The 20,562-nt window shown below is 43.9% G+C and overlaps 2 protein-coding genes across 2 annotated transcripts; one reads left to right on the forward strand and one right to left on the reverse strand.

The window, feature by feature from the left end:
- Positions 1–13,465: 13,465 nt before the first annotated feature.
- Positions 13,466–15,080, reverse strand: LOC123399338 (noroxomaritidine synthase 2-like). The gene is made up of 2 exons (XM_045093755.1): positions 14,383–15,080; positions 13,466–14,331 (listed from the first exon to the last, which is right to left on the reverse strand). Exons 1-2 carry the CDS (start codon positions 15,046–15,048, stop codon positions 13,483–13,485), a joined length of 1,515 nt encoding a protein of 504 aa, XP_044949690.1. The 5' UTR covers positions 15,049–15,080; the 3' UTR covers positions 13,466–13,482.
- A 249-nt stretch (positions 15,081–15,329) lies between these two features.
- Positions 15,330–20,080, forward strand: LOC123397102 (strigolactone esterase D14-like). The gene is made up of 3 exons (XM_045091781.1): positions 15,330–15,483; positions 18,981–19,233; positions 19,376–20,080. Exons 1-3 carry the CDS (start codon positions 15,330–15,332, stop codon positions 19,806–19,808), a joined length of 840 nt encoding a protein of 279 aa, XP_044947716.1. The 3' UTR covers positions 19,809–20,080.
- Positions 20,081–20,562: the final 482 nt, after the last annotated feature.

Below are 20,562 nucleotides of genomic sequence, written 5' to 3' on the forward strand. Positions count from 1 at the left end.
CAGATTTTTTTCGATTTTTTTCTATTTGTTTCGATGTTACTGTGCATAGAGGGTGCCAGGGCACCCGGGTGCTGAAAATCCACTCTTGCAAAAAAATATTTAAGGCTCCAAAAATGTTAAGTTCGACAACACTTTGGAGTATTTATATTTTTTTCATGACTTCTACAAATGTCATTTTCTGATGAAATTTTGCAAGAACTGAGTACATTTGTCAATGTTCGCACCCAAATCGGGCGTATAGGCAGGCGCATGCGCGCATGGTAGCGTGAGCCGTGACGAAGCGAGTGTGTGAAGCAGCGGTGGCGGCGCATTACACGGGGCAGATATGACATCAGGTTGGTCGGATTGATCAATGGGCGTTGGTTGCGGAAGACCAAGGCGTGTGCCGGATCAAGTCCCATATAGCGCTACAAACGAGTCAAGTTCGAGCGAGTTAGAGTTGACTAAACTCAACTCATATTAAAAGTCAAGGGAGCTCAGACTAAGTGAAACTCAAGGTCGAGTTGTAGAACATGACTTGTGCTCAACTTGTAACGATCTCGAGCTAGTTTTGAGCTGAGTATGCAAAACATATAAATCTATGATGATTATTCTAATTAGATAAGGCTCAACACGTTATAAAAAACACTAAAAAATAACATTCTATATCAAGACGATGATAATTTTTGAAAAATCAAAGTAGTTTGACTTATTTTTTCACAACCAAAAGTAGTCTCAAAATAAGATAATGATTCAGACATATAATTTGGAAGAATAATTATGGGCCAAATACCATAACAAGGCCTAAATCTTCAATGCATTTAATTAAGCCTCTACGTTTGTCAGTAAATAATAAATTATTTTAGTTCCATTTAATATATGATATTATCATTTAACATACAAATATTTTTTCAAGCTATCGAGCTAAAATCGAGCGAGCTAGTCTTGGCTCAAGATAGATTCATTTTTCGGTCGAGCTCCATAAAGTGTTGAAGCTCAATTCGTTTGTTTTCAAGTCGATCTTGAGTCGAGCTAAAAGACGAATCGACCACGAATGGCACACGAGCCTCGAGCTTCTCTTGCAGCCCTAGTGGACAAGAGCAATCCGGACCTGAGATATGTTTGAGAAAAGAAAAAAGAGGACCGAGTCCTCATGTGACAGAGCGAGGCAGTACGCAGATCAAGTTGGTGAAGCAAAAATCCATTATGTTGGCATCCATCGGAATTAGCAAAAGGCATTGATAAGGCAATTGCTAGTATTAGGGTTGATTGTGTCAGGGAGCTACAGACGTGAAGACCAGAAGGTTGTTTTGGTTGGAATTGCTATTAGTACGTTGAGACTGTTCGTGTACTTGGGTATCACCCGTTGTTAACTTGGATATTTTTTTCACGGATCAGCCATACGAAGAAACATGACGTCAATGTATATCAGGTTTAAGGCGAAGAAGTTCGACGGAAGTGAAAACCTTCGGTTATGACTGACAAGGGTGAAAAAGTTATTGGCACAACATAGATGCTTGAAGACATTACAGAAAGTCATTTCAGCCATGATGGAATTATTATGTGATGGATGGAAATTTACGGAATATGATTTGCGAGGCTCGAGTGTGTCATCTAGTCGAACAAGTCTGGTTGGGTCGGACTGGACAGTCTGATGGACCGGCGCAAATCGATTGGTACAAAAGGCGGTGTTGGGATCGGCGATGACGATATAGGAACGTGGAAATATGTCACGCAGGCCTGACGGCTTGTGTGGCTTCGACAAGACTATGGCGCAGGGTTGATTCAAGACGGTGCACATGAGAGCTTGAAATCGTCGGGGCGTGAGGATGGACTGATCATCTAGCAAGGAGTCATGTTGAAGGTGGAGCTGGATTGAGGGGCTACGGCGTAAGACGTCACAGAGTCGAAGCCTATTCAGCGGGAAAAGCAAGTGACACGTGGTTCGGGACCGAGCCTAATGGTCTGATGGAAACATGATACTCATCATCGATCGGCGATGATCGGTGATACTCTGCAGTGGGGCTTGAGTGGTGAGGATTTCGCGACCCTTGAGACTCGATCGGCACAACGCAGGCTCGACGTGGTAATAGCGACGAGGCGTGCGGTACACACAGGACATGGAGACTGGCCAAGGCTCTCGTGGTCATACATGTGATCAGACAACTGCAAATTTGACTCAAGATGACGACAAGCAATGGTGAAATTTCTTCAAGTTTCAAATAGGCGGTCAAGGATGAGCGGTGATGTTGAGTTCAGGTAAGTCTTATTTGTGACACGCAATATGTGAGTTGTTCACTTTCATGCAGGCCAGTGATCGATGTGTGATGGCATCAAACGGATTCTTTGGAAGTTCGGAGCGCAAACTAGAGTAATGTGAAACTTAATTTCACTCGAGCGTTGACTGTGGTCAAGAAAAAAAGGAACTACAAGTTGCAGGTGAAGTCACATGGAGTCTTTGGAGTAGCTGCAATGCTCATGAATAAGCACAAGTCCAATGGATATGGAAGTTTGACATACAAATGAATTTAAGCTGGTGGAGAATATTCGACAAGGTGGAGTTTGTTAGAGTTCTGATGAATATTGTGTACAAGATAGGTTACAGTTGGACTTGTAGTTGTATTGTGTTTAGTAGGAATGGCGTTGTGTCCTAATAGAACACTTGTATCCTAGGCCTCTCATATATAACGGGGCTAGTCACACAATGTCAGATATGCCAACATAATAGTACAGACGCATAGGGGCAGCCGGCGGCGTATGCCACCGCCCAGAACGACCAAGGTGCGGTATTGCCATAGTGTCATGGGAAGGACTGTCCGTAGTCAGGCCCTGGAGATGCGGCCATATCGATGAACCTCGTTAACAAATCCCGATCTCGTACTCGTGTGATTGCTTGGTCCTCGGATGATCGACGGAGCACCTTGGATTTATTCTAACATCCACTATAAGATATATTTGTTGCTACGGAAAAGACTCCAAATTACACTAAATTAACAGTTGGTCAGTAGCCAAGCATTCACTGATTAGGAAATAGTCTTTTTGGTTATTTGGTGGTCGATATCAATGCTACTATTGCAAACATGGTATCTTTTTTATGAAACTTAAAAGTTGAACTACGGATATAAATATAGAGAGTTTTCTTACCCCAAGCTACGAGGATCGGTTACATTAACAGTGATGGAAGCTGATTTTGTTGAAGTTATTAGGTCCTATTCATTATGGTCCATATTTATTTCCATCATGAATGATATTATCACCAGTATGGGCCGGCCGGATTCACCGCATTTGTAAAAAATATAAGATATATTTTTAGCTCCAGAAAAAGAGTTGTGCACTCGAGAAAAGTCTCCAAATTGTACTTAATTAGCAGTTGGTCAGTAGCCGATCACTTACCGACTAGGAAACACTCTTTTTGGTTATTTGGTGGTGGGCATCAATCCTGATGGTTAGCTGTATACAGTATATCATTTGTCTCACTATGAAACTCAAAACGTGACAGCTAATAAACCTTAATGCTACTAATAACGGCATCTTTTTCATGGAACTTAAAAGTTGAATTTAGGCAACGATCTTTGATCACGATGGATATAAACAAAGTGAGTTTGCTTCCCCCAAGCTACCGGGATCGGTCACATTAGCAGTGATGGAAGCTGATTTTGTTGAAGTTATTAGGGCCTATTCATTGTAGTCCTTATTTATTTCCATCGTGGTCGATATTATTATCAGTATAGTGATATTTATTTATATCCATCATAATCATAGATCATTAGCAGCCACTCTCTTGCGCTCGATAGAGTGGAGAGAAATAAGGATCGCATCCCCGGTCTGCACCACGTGGCCACTCGGCATGATTTCATCAGCAGTCACTGTCCTGCGCTCGATAGGTGCCGATGGGTGCAACCTTGTGGGCCCCGCGAAGCTTTCTCTCGGGGCCGATGTTTAGGCACCTCATTGCCTTCTAGCAAGAACCTGGAATTAAGTGTCGGATAAATCCCACCTCCATGACCGTGTCCATGGCGACCATGGCATCCATGGGTGGCATCAACATGTCTGAGGAGAAGGACGGGAGGCCAGGCTCCATGCCAAAGAGAGGTGTGGAAGCCAGGTCAAACATAAATCTTGAAATCACTTCTTGCATGTCAAACGGAGTGTCGGTGCTTGCTAGGTGGGCAAACAATGGGAGAAGGCCATTCTCCACCTTGTCATGACAGCAAGTCTCCTTACTAGCAACCAACCATGGGCTGCTGAGCGTGCTCTTGATTTTTGCACACGAACGAACAGACGGTGCACCATCGATGATGAAGAGGCTGCCAGCCATGATGTCAAAGATGACGGCAAACTCTTCTCCCTTGGGGAAGTTGGTGTAATTTATCATGAAGATGTGCCGGACGTTCGTAGGGTCGCACATGATGAATAACCGCATCCCAGTTCCAGACAGGCCATGTGCCCTGATGTTGTGGCCTTATTCGGCAAGGACCATGGTGATATAGTCATGCAAGTTGTGGGCGTTACCCAGGAAGGAAAGTAACATGTGCATTATTGGCCACTTTGTGGGAAGCGCTGCTGGATTCTTTGATCATTAGAAGTACAAAGGGACAAGTAACAGGAGAGTGCAGATGAGCAGCTCATGGGAGAAACAGGTTGACATTATTATCATGAGTGTAGTGGGAGGACGTGGTTTCTGTGAGCTCGAACTCAACTGAGCTTGGGTAAACAGTGCATTAAAAAGTTAAAAAAATGCCAAATCTTATTTTTTGGTGTACACATTGGCAAAAGTTCTCAGTGCTCACAAAATTTCATTACAAAATAACATTCGTGAAAGTCGTAGCAAAAAAAGAGAAAGGTGTAATAGTACCCGGGTGCCTAGGCACCCTCTATGAACAGCAGAATAAAAAATAGAAAACAAGTTTAAAAAATATGAAACTTTGCAACATATAAGATGATCAAACTTTGTAGCTTCTTACTAGTTCTCATGCCAAAATATCATGTAGAGAAACGTGTACAAACAAGTTTCAGATTTCAGTGTTAAAAGTGCTCAAAATTTGAAGTACTAAAATGTTTTTCCTGTGTAGAGCTCCTCAAATTTTGGTTTGGTATGAAAACATGCAAGCACCTAGAATGTTTGGTCATCTTTGATCTTGCAAAGTTTCAGATTTTTTTCGATTTTTTTCTATTTGTTTCGATGTTACTGTGCATAGAGGGTGCCAGGGCACCCGGGTGCTGAAAATCCACTCTTGCAAAAAAATATTTAAGGCTCCAAAAATGTTAAGTTCGACAACACTTTGGAGTATTTATATTTTTTTCATGACTTCTACAAATGTCATTTTCTGATGAAATTTTGCAAGAACTGAGTACATTTGTCAATGTTCGCACCCAAATCGGGCGTATAGGCAGGCGCATGCGCGCATGGTAGCGTGAGCCGTGACGAAGCGAGTGTGTGAAGCAGCGGTGGCGGCGCATTACACGGGGCAGATATGACATCAGGTTGGTCGGATTGATCAATGGGCGTTGGTTGCGGAAGACCAAGGCGTGTGCCGGATCAAGTCCCATATAGCGCTACAAACGAGTCAAGTTCGAGCGAGTTAGAGTTGACTAAACTCAACTCATATTAAAAGTCAAGGGAGCTCAGACTAAGTGAAACTCAAGGTCGAGTTATAGAACATGACTTGTGCTCAACTTGTAACGATCTCGAGCTAGTTTTGAGCTGAGTATGCAAAACATATAAATCTATGATGATTATTCTAATTAGATAAGGCTCAACACGTTATAAAAAACACTAAAAAATAACATTCTATATCAAGACGATGATAATTTTTGAAAAATCAAAGTAGTTTGACTTATTTTTTCACAACCAAAAGTAGTCTCAAAATAAGATAATGATTCAGACATATAATTTGGAAGAATAATTATGGGCCAAATACCATAACAAGGCCTAAATCTTCAATGCATTTAATTAAGCCTCTACGTTTGTCAGTAAATAATAAATTATTTTAGTTCCATTTAATATATGATATTATCATTTAACATACAAATATTTTTTCAAGCTATCGAGCTAAAATCGAGCGAGCTAGTCTTGGCTCAAGATAGATTCATTTTTCGGTCGAGCTCCATAAAGTGTTGAAGCTCAATTCGTTTGTTTTCAAGTCGATCTTGAGTCGAGCTAAAAGACGAATCGACCACGAATGGCACACGAGCCTCGAGCTTCTCTTGCAGCCCTAGTGGACAAGAGCAATCCGGACCTGAGATATGTTTGAGAAAAGAAAAAAGAGGACCGAGTCCTCATGTGACAGAGCGAGGCAGTACGCAGATCAAGTTGGTGAAGCAAAAATCCATTATGTTGGCATCCATCGGAATTAGCAAAAGGCATTGATAAGGCAATTGCTAGTATTAGGGTTGATTGTGTCATGGAGCTACAGACGTGAAGACCAGAAGCTTGTTTTGGTTGGAATTGCTATTAGTACGTTGAGACTGTTCGTGTACTTGGGTATCATGTTGTTAGCTTGGATATTTTTTCACGGATCAGCCATACGAAGAAACATGACGTCAATGTATATCAGGTTTAAGGCGAAGAAGTTCGACGGAAGTGAAAACCTTAGGTTATGACTGACAGGGGTGAAAAAGTTATTGGCACAACGTAGATGCTTGAAGACATTACGGGAAGTCATTTCAGCCATGATGGAATTATTATGTGATGGATGGAAATTTACGGAATATGATTTGCGAGGCTCGAGTGTGTCATCTAGTCGAACAAGTCTGGTTGGGTCGGACTGGACAGTCTGATGGACCGGCGCAAATCGATTGGTACAAAAGGCGGTGGTGGGATCGGCGATGACGATATAGGAACGTGGAAATATGTCACGCAGGCCTGACGGCTTGTGTGGCTTCGACAAGACTATGGCGCAGGGTTGATTCAAGACGGTGCACATGAGAGCTTGAAATCGTCGGGGCGTGAGGATGGACTGATCATCTAGCAAGGAGTCATGTTGAAGGTGGAGCTGGATTGAGGGGCTACGGCGTAAGACGTCACAGAGTCGAAGCCTATTCAGCGGGAAAAGCAAGTGACACGTGGTTCGGGACCGAGCCTAATGGTCTGATGGAAACATGATACTCATCATCGATCGGCGATGATCGGTGATACTCTGCAGTGGGGCTTGAGTGGTGAGGATTTCGCGACCCTTGAGACTCGATCGGCACAACGCAGGCTCGACGTGGTAATAGCGACGAGGCGTGCGGTACACACAGGACATGGAGACTGGCCAAGGCTCTCGTGGTCATACATGTGATCAGACAACTGCAAATTTGACTCGAGATGACGACAAGCAATGGTGAAATTTCTTCAAGTTTCAAATAGGCGGTCAAGGATGAGCGGTGATGTTGAGTTCAGGTAAGTCTTATTTGTGACACGCAATATGTGAGTTGTTCACTTTCATGCAGGCCAGTGATCGATGTGTGATGGCATCAAACGGATTCTTTGGAAGTTCGGAGCGCAAACTAGAGTAATGTGAAACTTAATTTCACTCGAGCGTTGACTGTGGTCAAGAAAAAAAGGAACTACAAGTTGCAGGTGAAGTCACATGGAGTCTTTGGAGTAGCTGCAATGCTCATGAATAAGCACAAGTCCAATGGATATGGAAGTTTGACATACAAATGAATTTAAGCTGGTGGAGAATATTCGACAAGGTGGAGTTTGTTAGAGTTCTGATGAATATTGTGTACAAGATAGGTTACAGTTGGACTTGTAGTTGTATTGTGTTTAGTAGGAATGGCGTTGTGTCCTAATAGAACACTTGTATCCTAGGCCTCTCATATATAACGGGGCTAGTCACACAATGTCAGATATGCCAACATAATAGTACAGACGCATAGGGGCAGCCGGCGGCGTATGCCACCGCCCAGAACGACCAAGGTGCGGTATTGCCATAGTGTCATGGGAAGGACTGTCCGTAGTCAGGCCCTGGAGATGCGGCCATATCGATGAACCTCGTTAACAAATCCCGATCTCGTACTCGTGTGATTGCTTGGTCCTCGGATGATCGACGGAGCACCTTGGATTTATTCTAACATCCACTATAAGATATATTTGTTGCTACGGAAAAGACTCCAAATTACACTAAATTAACAGTTGGTCAGTAGCCAAGCATTCACTGATTAGGAAATAGTCTTTTTGGTTATTTGGTGGTCGATATCAATGCTACTATTGCAAACATGGTATCTTTTTTATGAAACTTAAAAGTTGAACTACGGATATAAATATAGAGAGTTTTCTTACCCCAAGCTACGAGGATCGGTTACATTAACAGTGATGGAAGCTGATTTTGTTGAAGTTATTAGGTCCTATTCATTATGGTCCATATTTATTTCCATCATGAATGATATTATCACCAGTATGGGCCGGCCGGATTCACCGCATTTGTAAAAAATATAAGATATATTTTTAGCTCCAGAAAAAGAGTTGTGCACTCGAGAAAAGTCTCCAAATTGTACTTAATTAGCAGTTGGTCAGTAGCCGATCACTTACCGACTAGGAAACACTCTTTTTGGTTATTTGGTGGTGGGCATCAATCCTGATGGTTAGCTGTATACAGTATATCATTTGTCTCACTATGAAACTCAAAACGTGACAGCTAATAAACCTTAATGCTACTAATAACGGCATCTTTTTCATGGAACTTAAAAGTTGAATTTAGGCAACGATCTTTGATCACGATGGATATAAACAAAGTGAGTTTGCTTCCCCCAAGCTACCGGGATCGGTCACATTAGCAGTGATGGAAGCTGATTTTGTTGAAGTTATTAGGGCCTATTCATTGTAGTCCTTATTTATTTCCATCGTGGTCGATATTATTATCAGTATAGTGATATTTATTTATATCCATCATAATCATAGATCATTAGCAGCCACTCTCTTGCGCTCGATAGAGTGGAGAGAAATAAGGATCGCATCCCCGGTCTGCACCACGTGGCCACTCGGCATGATTTCATCAGCAGTCACTGTCCTGCGCTCGATAGGTGCCGATGGGTGCAACCTTGTGGGCCCCGCGAAGCTTTCTCTCGGGGCCGATGTTTAGGCACCTCATTGCCTTCTAGCAAGAACCTGGAATTAAGTGTCGGATAAATCCCACCTCCATGACCGTGTCCATGGCGACCATGGCATCCATGGGTGGCATCAACATGTCCGAGGAGAAGGACGGGAGGCCAGGCTCCATGCCAAAGAGAGGTGTGGAAGCCAGGTCAAACATAAATCTTGAAATCACTTCTTGCATGTCAAACGGAGTGTCGGTGCTTGCTAGGTGGGCAAACAATGGGAGAAGGCCATTCTCCACCTTGTCATGACAGCAAGTCTCCTTACTAGCAACCAACCATGGGCTGCTGAGCGTGCTCTTGATTTTTGCACACGAACGAACAGACGGTGCACCATCGATGATGAAGAGGCTGCCAGCCATGATGTCAAAGATGACGGAAAACTCTGCTCCTTTGGGGAAGTTGGTGTAGTTTATCGTGAAGATGTGCCGGACGTTCGCAGGGTCGCACATGATGAATAACCGCATCTGAGTCCCAGACAGGCCATGTGCCCTGATGTTGTGGCTTTATTCGGCAAGGACCATGGTGATATAGTCATGCAAGTTGTGGGCGTTACCCAGGAAGGAAAGTAACATGTGCATTATTGGCCAGTTTGTGGGAAGCGCTGCTGGATTCTTTGATCATTAGAAGTACACAGGGACAAGTAACAGGAGAGTGGAGATGAGCAGCTCATGGGAGAAACAGGTTGACATTATTATCATGAGTGTAGTGGGGGGACGTGGTTTTTGTGAGCTCAGAGCTCAAATGAGCTTGGGTAAACAGTGCATTAAAAAGTTAAAAAAAATAAAACAAATCTTATTTTTTTGGTGTACACATTGGCAAAAGTTCTCAGTGCTCACAAAATTTCAGTACAAAATAACATTCGTGAAAGTCGTAGCAAAAAAAGAGAAAGGTGTAACAACACCCGGGTGCCTAGGCGCCCTATATGAACAGTATATTAAAAAATAGAAACAAGTTTAAAAAATCTGAAACTTTGCAACATATAAGATGATCAAACTTTGTAGGTTCATACAAGTTTTCATGCCAAAATATCATATAGAGAAAGGTGTACAAACAAGTTTCAGATTTCAGTGTTAAAAATGCTCAAAATTTGAAGTACTAAAATGTTTTTCCTGTGTAGAGCTCCTCAAATTTTGTTTTGGTATGAAAACATGCAAGCACCTAGAATGTTTGGTCATCTTTGTTCTTGCAAAGTTTCAGATATTTTCGTTTTTTTCTATTTCTATTGTCGTTACTGTACATAGAGGGTGGCTTGGCATCCGGGTGCTGAAAATCCACTCTCGCAAAAAAAAATATTAAGGCTCCAAAAATGTTAATTTCAACAACACTTGGGAGTATTTATATTTTTATCATGACTTCTACAAATGTCATTTTCTGATGAAATTTTGCAAGAACTGAGTACATTTGTCAATGTACGCACCCAAAAATAAATCAGAATTTTTTCAAAAGTTTTTCATTTGTGATCGATTTCACTGTTCATCACGAGCTCAGATGAGCTCGGGAGCAGAACATGACTTTCCAAAGGATATGCTACTAAAGTGTTACTTACATTTATGCATCCTGTAATCAACATGGCAATGTCTTCATTTATAAACAGATTCCCTCGATCTAAGTCCATTGATGTGCACACGCTTTTGTCTCGTAAAGTAGGCTAATTAACAATTAGCTAGCTATTATAAGATATCTTTTTAGCTCCAGCAAAAGAGTTGTGCGCTCGAGAAAAGTCTTCAAACTGTACTTAATTAGCAGTTGTTCAGTAGCCGATCACTCACCGACTAGGAAACACTCTTTTTGGTTATTTGGTGGTGGGCATCTATCCTGATGGTTAGATGTATACAGTATATCCTTTGTGTCACTATCAAATTCAAAACATGTCAGCTAATAAACCTTAATGCTACTAATACCGGTATCTTTTTCATGGAAGTTAAAGTTGAATTTAGGCAACGATCTTTGATCACGGTGGATATAAACATAGTGAGTTTGCTTCCCCCAAGCTACCGGGATCGGTCACATTAGCAGTGATGGAAACTGATTTTGTTGAAGTTATTAGGGCCTATCCATTGTGGTCCATATTTATTTCCATCGTGGTAGATATTATTATCAGTATAGTGATATTTATTTATATCCATCATAATCATAGGCCGACAGCAAGCGAAGAATGAAATGACAAGTATCTTATATCCATTGCGATCCTCTATCCAATGTCGATCGAACCTGCGATGAATGCTAAGCTAGGAATAATTAACTGATAGCTAGGGTCCCTATATGGAAACTAGTTGATTCGAGTGGGCATACACCAAACAACATCTACAACTAAACCCCTTATATCCGTTTCAAACGTCCGGGTAGACCGTCCGGTCAGTGGCCGATCATAAAAGCACGATCCAACCGGATCCCTCATACCCGTCTTAAGCGCTCAGACTCACCAACATACCTCAAATCCATCTTAAATATAAAGACGATTTGAGGGCTGGCTGACGGACGCGTTCGGGCATGCCCCATCAGTCCGTCACGTAAGACGCGGCCCCACATCGGACAACCTTTTCTCTTTCTTCATTCATTCTTTTCTTTCTATCTCTTCTTGTGCATAAATCATGTGCAGGTGACCTAACATATGAGAAACAATATGAGAAGTGCGGTTGCATGGGAGAAAAAGTAAGGCCTCAAAACCGACACGCCCGGACACAGAATGGACGCACCCGCGGGCGTTTGAGGGGTCGGATTTTTTTAAGTCCGACTGTAGATGCTCTAATATATAATAGAAATATTTTCTTATAGAAGTAGCAGTCACGCAGCTCCTCCATCATGCAAGGAATATCTATCTGAGTCGGGAATAATAGATAAATGTGGGCATGTTACTTTGGGGTTTTACTTAACTGCTAACAACTGAGATCATCACATGTTAGTCTAGTTAATCAGATATCAAAACAATTATTTTAGGTATTGACTGAAAAAATACATAATTCATGTGGTACGATATCGGTGTTTGTTTTTTATTCCCATCCCTACATAAAAGGGTTGGCATAGAAACCGTGAAAAAGGAATTGGTCTTCAAACGAAAAGAACCAAATTCTTTGTTAATCTAGTGTCTAGTTAGTAATGGACACTAATACTACTATTACAAACGTGTGTATTTGAAGATAACTTACATCAACATTCACGTTTTGACACAAGGATCTATGATCGTGATGGTTAAAAATATGGAGTGATTGGTTCTCGCTTGTAAACCTGCCACAGAAGCAAGAAAGGAAGCTATTTTTGTTCAAGTTATTATTAGTTCTTATATGTTCTAATTCATATTTATATCCAAAATAATCCATACTATTATTACAAACGTGTGTATTTGAAGATAACTTACATCAACATTCACGTTTTGACACAAGGATCTATGATCGTGATGGTTAAAAATATGGAGTGATTGGTTCTCGCTTGTAAACCTGCCACAGAAGCAACAAAGGAAGCTATTTTTGTTGAAGTTATTATTAGTTCTTATATGTTCTAATTCATATCTATATCCAAAATAATCCATACTATTATGTATAGTGCTCTGAGTTTTAAATATCACGCTCCGTGGTGCTACACTGTTCGGAGGTGATCACGCTAAGCCATTTAGGATCATTTAATGCGCTTTAGCGCGTCAAATATACTCGTTAACACTTATGATGTTATTTGCAATAACCCGTTTTTTAAAACTTTGACCGTGGTGTATATTTAGGACAATCGCGGTCGTACGCTGGTAGCAACAGAAGAAAGAAATGTACATCCTTTATGACTCTCCTTGCACATGGATGTTGAGCCCACATGCGATAAACATTTTCATAAAAAATAATTGATAATCGAAAAGCGTTAGTGAAAAAAATTATCTAACGAATACCATATATCAAAGCCAACTATATAACATTTACGCTTACCATACATTTGATGGCTTCGTCTCTACCTCTTTCTTGTCAATGATGTCTATAAAGTGGTACCACTAGAGTAGACAGGTGGACTCAATGATGGCGAATGGTCATGGAGGTGGTGCACAGTCATTCACTCAACTTCAATAACGACGTAAACTCATCCGATTACATACCGCTCGATCAACCAAAAATGTTAATGATCTAGGTATGGCCTCTCGATTGATTTTAAGTAAAAAACCATGAGTGAGTCAACAACACAAAACACAAGTCACAGCCACATCCTAGCCAACTATGCCCACTTCTCGTCTAAGACAAACAGAAAATTCTTGAGAGACAAGCCATCCATCTTCCCGACTCAATGGAAAATGTGTGCAAATAATAGATATAAATATAAATATATATCCCAGTTATTTTATCATATAAATAGCAAGCCATGTATATAAATACAATACTGAGATTCCAGACCTTGAAAGAACCACGAATGACCCTAAAGTAATTTAAATATAAGGAGAGCATAAAGTTACAATTCTCGCTTCTTCAATTTTACTATAAATCCATTTTTCATCTGTAGAATACAAGACGGCTTAGGCTGGATGATCTGCCCTGCCACCACCTCCACATCAAAGTTCCACAACACGGTTGCGACTATAGTCTTCATATGCATAACCGCAATTTCCTTGCCTGGGCAGATCCTCGAGCCCGAGTTGAAGGCCAAGAACTTGTGAGATGGGACGTACCTCAGGGTGTTGCCATCCTCCGACAACCACCTATTTGGGTTATACTCAAGGCAATCGCTACCCCACAGGTCTTCCATTCTCCCCATGGAGTAGAGAGAAATAAGGATGGTGTCCCCGGCCTGCACCTCGTGGCCACTCGGCATGATATCATCAGCAGCCATTGTCTTGCGCTCGATAGGTGCCGATGGATACAACCTAAGAGTCTCGTACAAGGCAGCTCTGAGATAGACCAGAGGTTTTGTATCCTCCGGCTCAAAGATCATCATAGCACCCGGGCCCATGGGTGCTTTGCGTGATGCAATGGGTGAGAGTTGACTACGAATAATTGACACAATGTCAGGGTTTAGGATGAGGTTGTAGAAGACCCATGGTAGAGTGGTACCAACCGTGTCCCGACCAGCAAGCATGAAGCTGAGGAGCACCGCATGCAGCAAGTCAGTGTTGATGTAGTCTGGGTCATTGATGTAGGAAGATAGAATATCCTCGTGTTCCTCATCATTACTCAATGCACGTCTTCCTCCATTGAGAGTGATCTTATTCCTCTCCTTGATCATCTCCGCAGCAAATCTTCTTAGCACCTTGTGCGCTGCACGAAGCTTTCTCTCGGGGCCGATGTTTAGGCACCTCATTACCTTCCAGCAAGAGGCTGGAATTAAGTGTCGGATAAATCCCACCTCCATGACCGTGTCCATGGCGACCGCGGCATCCGTGGGTGGCATCAACATGTCCGAGGAGAAGGACAGGAGGCGAGGGTCGACGCTAAAGAGAGGTGTGGCAGCCAGGTCAAACATAAACCTTGAAATCACTTCTTGCATGTCAAATGGAGTGTCGGTGCTTGCTAGGTGGGCAAACAATGGGAGAAGGCCATTCTCCACCTTGTCATGACAGCAAGTCGCTATACTGGAAACCAACAGTGGGCTGCTAAGCACGCTCTGGATTTTTGCACGTGGACGGAGAGACGGTGCACCATCGATGGTGAAGAGACTGCCAACCATGATGTCAAAAATGGCGGCAAACTCTGTTCCCTTGGGGAAGTTGGTGTAGTTTGTCGTGAAGATGTGTCGGACATTTGCAGGATCGCAGGTGATTAGTAACCGCATCCCGGTCCCAACCGGGCCGTGTGCCCTGAAGTTGTGGCCTGATTCGGCAAGGACCTTGGTGAGATAGTCATGCAAGTTTCGGGCGTTGGCTAGGAAGGAAGGTAACATATGCATTATTGGCCAGTTTGTGGGAAGCATTGATGGGTTCTTCGATCTACTACTATACTTGAAGTACAAGTACATAGGGACAAGTAGCACGAGAGTGGAGATGAGCAGCTCTTGCGAGAAACAACTTGACAATATTATCATGAGGGTAGTGGGGGATATGCTACTATAGTACTACTTAGATTTATGGATCCGGCAATCAACATGGGGATGTCTTCATTTATAGACAAGTTGCCTCGACCTAACTCCATTGGTGTGCACACGCTTTTGCATTGTAAAGTAGACTAACTAACAATTCGCTAGCCACTGTTAGAGTTGTGTCGAATATTATGTATAAGGGAGGTAACATTTGAACTTGTAGTTGTATTGTGTTTTGTAGGATATGAAGTCGTGTCCTAATAGGACACTTCTATCCTAGGCCTTTCATGTATAATGGGGCTAGACACACGGATGTATCCTATGGCAACATAGTAGCACATGCGCGCAGGGGGAGCCGGCAGCGTGTGCCGGCGCCCAAGGCGGCCAGGGTGCGGTATTATGACGATGTCATGGGAAGGAGCATCCGTAGTCAGGCCCTCGGTATGTAGACATATCGATGAACCTCGTTAACAAATCTCGGTGTCGTCCTCGTGTGATTATTTGATCCTCACATGATCGACGGTGCATTTAGATTTGTTCTAATATGTGATATCAGAGCTAGGTTGTTTCAGGTTGCTGAGGATTGATCTAAAGGAGAAAGATTTGATGTCATGATCATCGTCAGCGAGCAGCGAACGAAAGAGATTAGGAGACGTCGTCAGATCCAAGAGAGCGATCAGGAGGCGCGTGTGCGTGATACACCACCTGGTGAGACGTGCGGCGACCGATCTGCTGATTGATCGGGCCAATCGATCTGCTGATCGATTGGGCGAGCGTATAGGAAGGCGCATGCGCGCATGGCAGCGTGAGGCGTGACGAAGTGAGTGTATGAAGCAGCGGTGGCGGCGCATTACACGGGGCAGACATGACATCAGGTTGGTCGGATTGATCGATGGGCGCTGGCTGCGGAAGACCAAGACTTGTGCCGGTCGGATTGATCTATGGGCGCTGGCTGCGGAAGACCAAGACGTGTGTCGGATCAAGTCCCGTATAACGCTGCAAACGAGTCAAGTTCGAGCGAGTTAGAGTTGACTAAACTCAACTCATATTAAAAGTCGAGCGAGCTCAGACTAAATGAAACTCAAGGTCGAATTGTAGAACATGACTCGTGCTCAGCTTGTAACGATCTCGATTCGATCTCGAGCTAGTTTTGAGCTGAGTATGCAAAACTTATAAATCTATGATGATTATTCTAATTAGATAAGGCTCAACGCATTATAGAAAACACTAAAAATAACATTCTATATCAAGACGATGATAATTTTTCAAAAATCAAAGTAGTTTGACTTATTTTCTCACAACCAAAAGTAGTCTCAAAACAAGATAATGATTCAGACATATAATTTGGAAGAAGAATTATGGGCCAAATACCATAACAAGGCCTAAATCTTCATTGCATTTAATTAAGCCTCTACGTTTGTTAGTAAATAAAAAGTGGAGAAAACCATGGACAACATATATGGTAATAAATTATTTTAATTCCATTTAATACATGATATTATCACTTAGCATAAAGATATTTTTCAAGCTATCGAGCTAAAATCGAGCGAGCTAGTCTTGGCTCAAGATCGATTCGTTTTTTGTTCGAGCTGTATAAAGTGTCGAAGCTCAATTCTTTTATTTTCGAGTCGATCTCGAGTCGAGCTAAAAGACGAATCGACCACGAATGGCTCACAAGCCTCGAGCTTCTCTTCCAGCCGTAGTGGCGTACAACAAGAGCAATCCGGACCTGAGATATGTTTGGAAAAAAAAAGACCGAGTCCTCATGTGACAGAGCGAGGCAGAAGGCAGATCAAGTTGGTGAAGCAAAAATCCATTATGTTGGCATCCATCGGAATTAGCAAAAGGCATTAATAAGGCAATTGCTAGTATTAGGGTTGATTGTGTCATGGAGCTACAGACGTGAAGACCAGAAGGTTGTTTTGGTTGGAATTGCTATTAGTACGTCGAGACTGTTTGTGTACTTGGGCATCACGTTGTTAGCTCGGATATTTTTTCATGGATCAGCCATACGGAGAAACATGACGTCAATGGATATCAGGTTTAAGACGAAGAAGTTCGACGGAAGTGAAAACCTTAGGTTATGACTGACAAGGATGAAAAGGTTATTGGCACAACATGTATGCTTGAAGACATTACGGGAAGTCATGTCAGCCATGATGAAATTATTATGTGATGAATGGAAATTTACGGAATATGATTTGCGAGGCTCGAGTGTGTCATCTAGTCGAACAAGTCTAGTTGGGTCGGACTAGAGAGTCTGATGGACCGGTGCAAATCGATTGTTACGAAAGACGGTGGTGGGATCGACGATGATGATATAGGAGTGTGATGGTAATGGTGACCAACTTCTGGACGTGAAAATATGTCACGCAGGCCTGACGGCTTGTGTGGCTTCGACAAGACTATGGCGCAGGGTTGATTCAAGACGGTACACATGAGAGCTTGAAATCGACGGGGATCGAGGATGGACTGATCATCTAGCAAGGAGTCGTGTTGAAGGTGGAGCTGGATTGAGGGGCTACGGCGTAAGACGTCACAGAGTCGAACCCTATTCAGCGGGAAAAGAAAGTGACACGTGGATCGGGACCGAGCCCGATGGTCTGATGTCAACATGATACTCATCATCGATCGGCGATGATCGGTGATACTCTGTAGTGGGGCTTGAGTGATAAGGATTTCGCGACCCTTGAGACTCGATCGACACAGCGCAGGCTCGACGCGGTAATAGTAGCGAGGCCTGCGATACACACAGGACATGGAGACGGTCCAAGGCTCCGGTGGTCATACATGCGATCGGATAACTGCGAATTTGACTCGAGATGACGACAAGCAATGGTGAAATTTCTTCAAGTTTCACACAGGCAGTCAAGAAAAAGCGGTGATGTTGAGTTCAGGTAACTCTTATTTGTGACACGCAATATGTGAGTTGTTCACTTTCATGCAGGCGAGTGATCGACGTGTGATGCCATTAAACGGATACTTTGGAAGTTTGGAGCGCAAACTAGAGTAATGTGAAACTTAATTTCACTCGAGCGTTGACTGTGGTCAAGAAAAAAAGGACTACAAGTTGCAGGTGGAGTCATATGGAGTGATTGGAGTAGCAGCAATGCTCATGGATAAGCACAAGTCCAATGGACATGAAAGTTTGACATACAAACGAATTTAAGCTGGTGGAGAATATTCGACAGGGTGGAGTTTGTTAGAGTTCTGTTGAATATTGTGTACAAGGTAGGTTACAGTTAGACTTGTACTTCTATTGTGTTTAGTAGGAATGGCGTTGTGTCATAATAGAACATTTGTATCCTAGTCCTCTCATATATAACGGAGCTAGTCACACAATGTAAGATATGCCACCGCCCAGGACGGTCAGGGTGCGGTATTGCCACAGTGTCATGGAAAGGACTGTCCGTAGTCAGGCCCTGAAGATGCGGCCATATCGATGAACCTCATTAACAAATCTCAATCTCGTACTCGTGTGATTGCTTGGTTCTCAGATGATCGACGATGCACCCCGGATTTATTCTAACAGCCGCTATAAAATATATTTGTTGCTCCAGAAAAGTCTCCAAATTACATTTAGTTAGCAGTTGGTCAGTAGCCAAGCATTCACTGATTAGGAAATAGTCTTTTTGATTATCTGGTGGTGGATATCTATCGTGATGGTTAGTTGTATGTATCTTTTGTGTCAATACTAAATTCAAAACGTGCCAGCTAATAAACTGTAATGTTATTATTACAAACATGGTATCTTTTTCATCTGTATTATTAAAAGCACGAAGAGGCAGATCCAACTCATCATCTTAGCCGTCTAATCAGAAAATCAATGATTAAAAATCTTCATTAACGAAATCCTTCCTTGTTTAACGACTCCTTCGTTAACACTTCTCTTCGCGGCCTAAACCGGTCAACCCGCCTCCCCGCACCCTCCGGCTCAGCCCGCCCGCTCAGCCTCGCCCGCTGCCTCCCATGCTCGCCCCCGCCCACCGCCGCCCCTGCTCGCCCCGCCCACCGCCGCCGCTGCAATAACCTGGACGCCTACGTGGACGACCTGCTCTCCATCCTCGACGCGCTCCGCATCCCGCGCTGCGCCTTCTTCGGCCACTCTGTCTCCGCCATGATCAGCATCCTCGCCTCCATCCGCCGCCCCGACCTCTTCGCCAAGCTCGTCCTCATCGGCGCCTCGCCTAGGTGGGTACGGTGGTAGAGTAATTCGCACCGCCTATCGATATATAGGTCAATTATTATCGGTCCTTCCTTTCCTTGCACGCGGCGCCTCGCCGGCAAACCAACTGACCGGAGCAATCCATCGATCGATCGATCGAGCGAGCAGGTTCTTGAACGACAGCGACTACCACGGCGGGTTCGAGCTGGAGCAGATCCAGCAGGTGTTCGACGCGATGTCGGCCAACTACGCGGCGTGGGCGACGGGGTACGCGCCGCTGGCCGTGGGCGCGGACGTGCCGGCGGCGGTGCAGGAGTTCAGCCGGACGCTGTTCAACATGCGGCCGGACATCTCGCTCCACGTCTGCCAGAGCGTGTTCAAGACCAACCTCCGCGGCGTGCTGGGCATGGTGCAGGCGCCGTGCGTCGTCGTGCAGACCACCCGCGACGTCTCCGTCCCGGCCTCCGTCGCCGCGTACCTCAAGGCCCACCTCGGCGGCCGCACCACCATCGAGCCCCTGCCGACGGAGGGCCACCTCCCCCACCTCAGCGCCCCCAGCCTCCTCGCCCAGGTGCTCCGCCGCGCGCTCGCCCGGTTCTAGCAGTAGAAAATACACTAAAAAGAGAGAAGAAACTACTGCAGCTTGACCTGCACGTACGTTGGTGGTACGCGGGGTAGAGAGGAACACGCAAAGTCTACCCCGTAGTATTTCTTTTCTGTATTTTTACCGCATCGATTTTAATTACCGGCCTCAAAAGTCTACCCCGTAGAAAATGCCAGGAGTCTGTCCTGTAGCACGTATGAGCACTCGAAATATTTCTCGAGGCGTACGAGTACTCAGTTTTCATCTCCATCTTTTCTTTTCGTTGAGAAGAAATTTTTGTCTTTTCACTGCGATGCTCTGCGCTTGCACTAGCACTAGCGATGGATTATGAATGGACTGGCGGGTGGGCCTGCTTGGCGGTGACATGGGGGGAGCACCGAGAGTTCGAGACTGTGCACGACTTTGTCTCCTTGCTCTTGTCCTTCCCACCTGTGCATCCGTAGCACCAGGCCCTGCTGCAGTGGTAAACATTTTTTTTACGTTCCTCATGTCCTAAACATCATCTGTACTTCTTTACTATTAAAAGCAAGATCCAACTCATCATCTAATCAAAGAAACAATAGTTAAAAATCTTCATTAACGAAATCCTCCATTAACGACTCCTTCGTTAACACCACGACGAAATCCTCTCGCACGTTCTATTCGCGGCCTAAACCGCTCAACCCCGCCTCCCCGCACCCTCCGGCTCGGCCCGCCCGCTCAGCCTCGCCCGCTGCCTCCCCATGCTCGCCCCGCCCCCCCCCGCCCCCTG

Source organism: Hordeum vulgare, chromosome 5H (genome assembly GCF_904849725.1).
Source record: "Hordeum vulgare subsp. vulgare chromosome 5H, MorexV3_pseudomolecules_assembly, whole genome shotgun sequence".
In the NCBI taxonomy this organism is placed as follows: Eukaryota; Viridiplantae; Streptophyta; class Magnoliopsida; order Poales; family Poaceae; genus Hordeum; species Hordeum vulgare.

Excerpts from the sequence above, each read along its gene's own strand:
- LOC123399338 (XM_045093755.1), bottom strand. The coding sequence starts at position 15,048 with ATGATAATATTGTCAAGTTGTTTCTCGCAAGAGCTGCTCATCTCCACT. Across the intron at positions 14,332-14,382 it reads CCGCGGTCGCCATGGACACG|GTAATGAGGTGCCTAAACAT; the intron begins GTCATGGAGGTG and ends TCTTGCTGGAAG.
- LOC123397102 (XM_045091781.1), top strand. The coding sequence starts at position 15,330 with ATGTATAATGGGGCTAGACACACGGATGTATCCTATGGCAACATAGTA. Across the intron at positions 15,484-18,980 it reads CATCCGTAGTCAGGCCCTCG|CCCGCCCGCTCAGCCTCGCC; the intron begins GTATGTAGACAT and ends CCTCCGGCTCAG. Across the intron at positions 19,234-19,375 it reads CTCATCGGCGCCTCGCCTAG|GTTCTTGAACGACAGCGACT; the intron begins GTGGGTACGGTG and ends TCGAGCGAGCAG.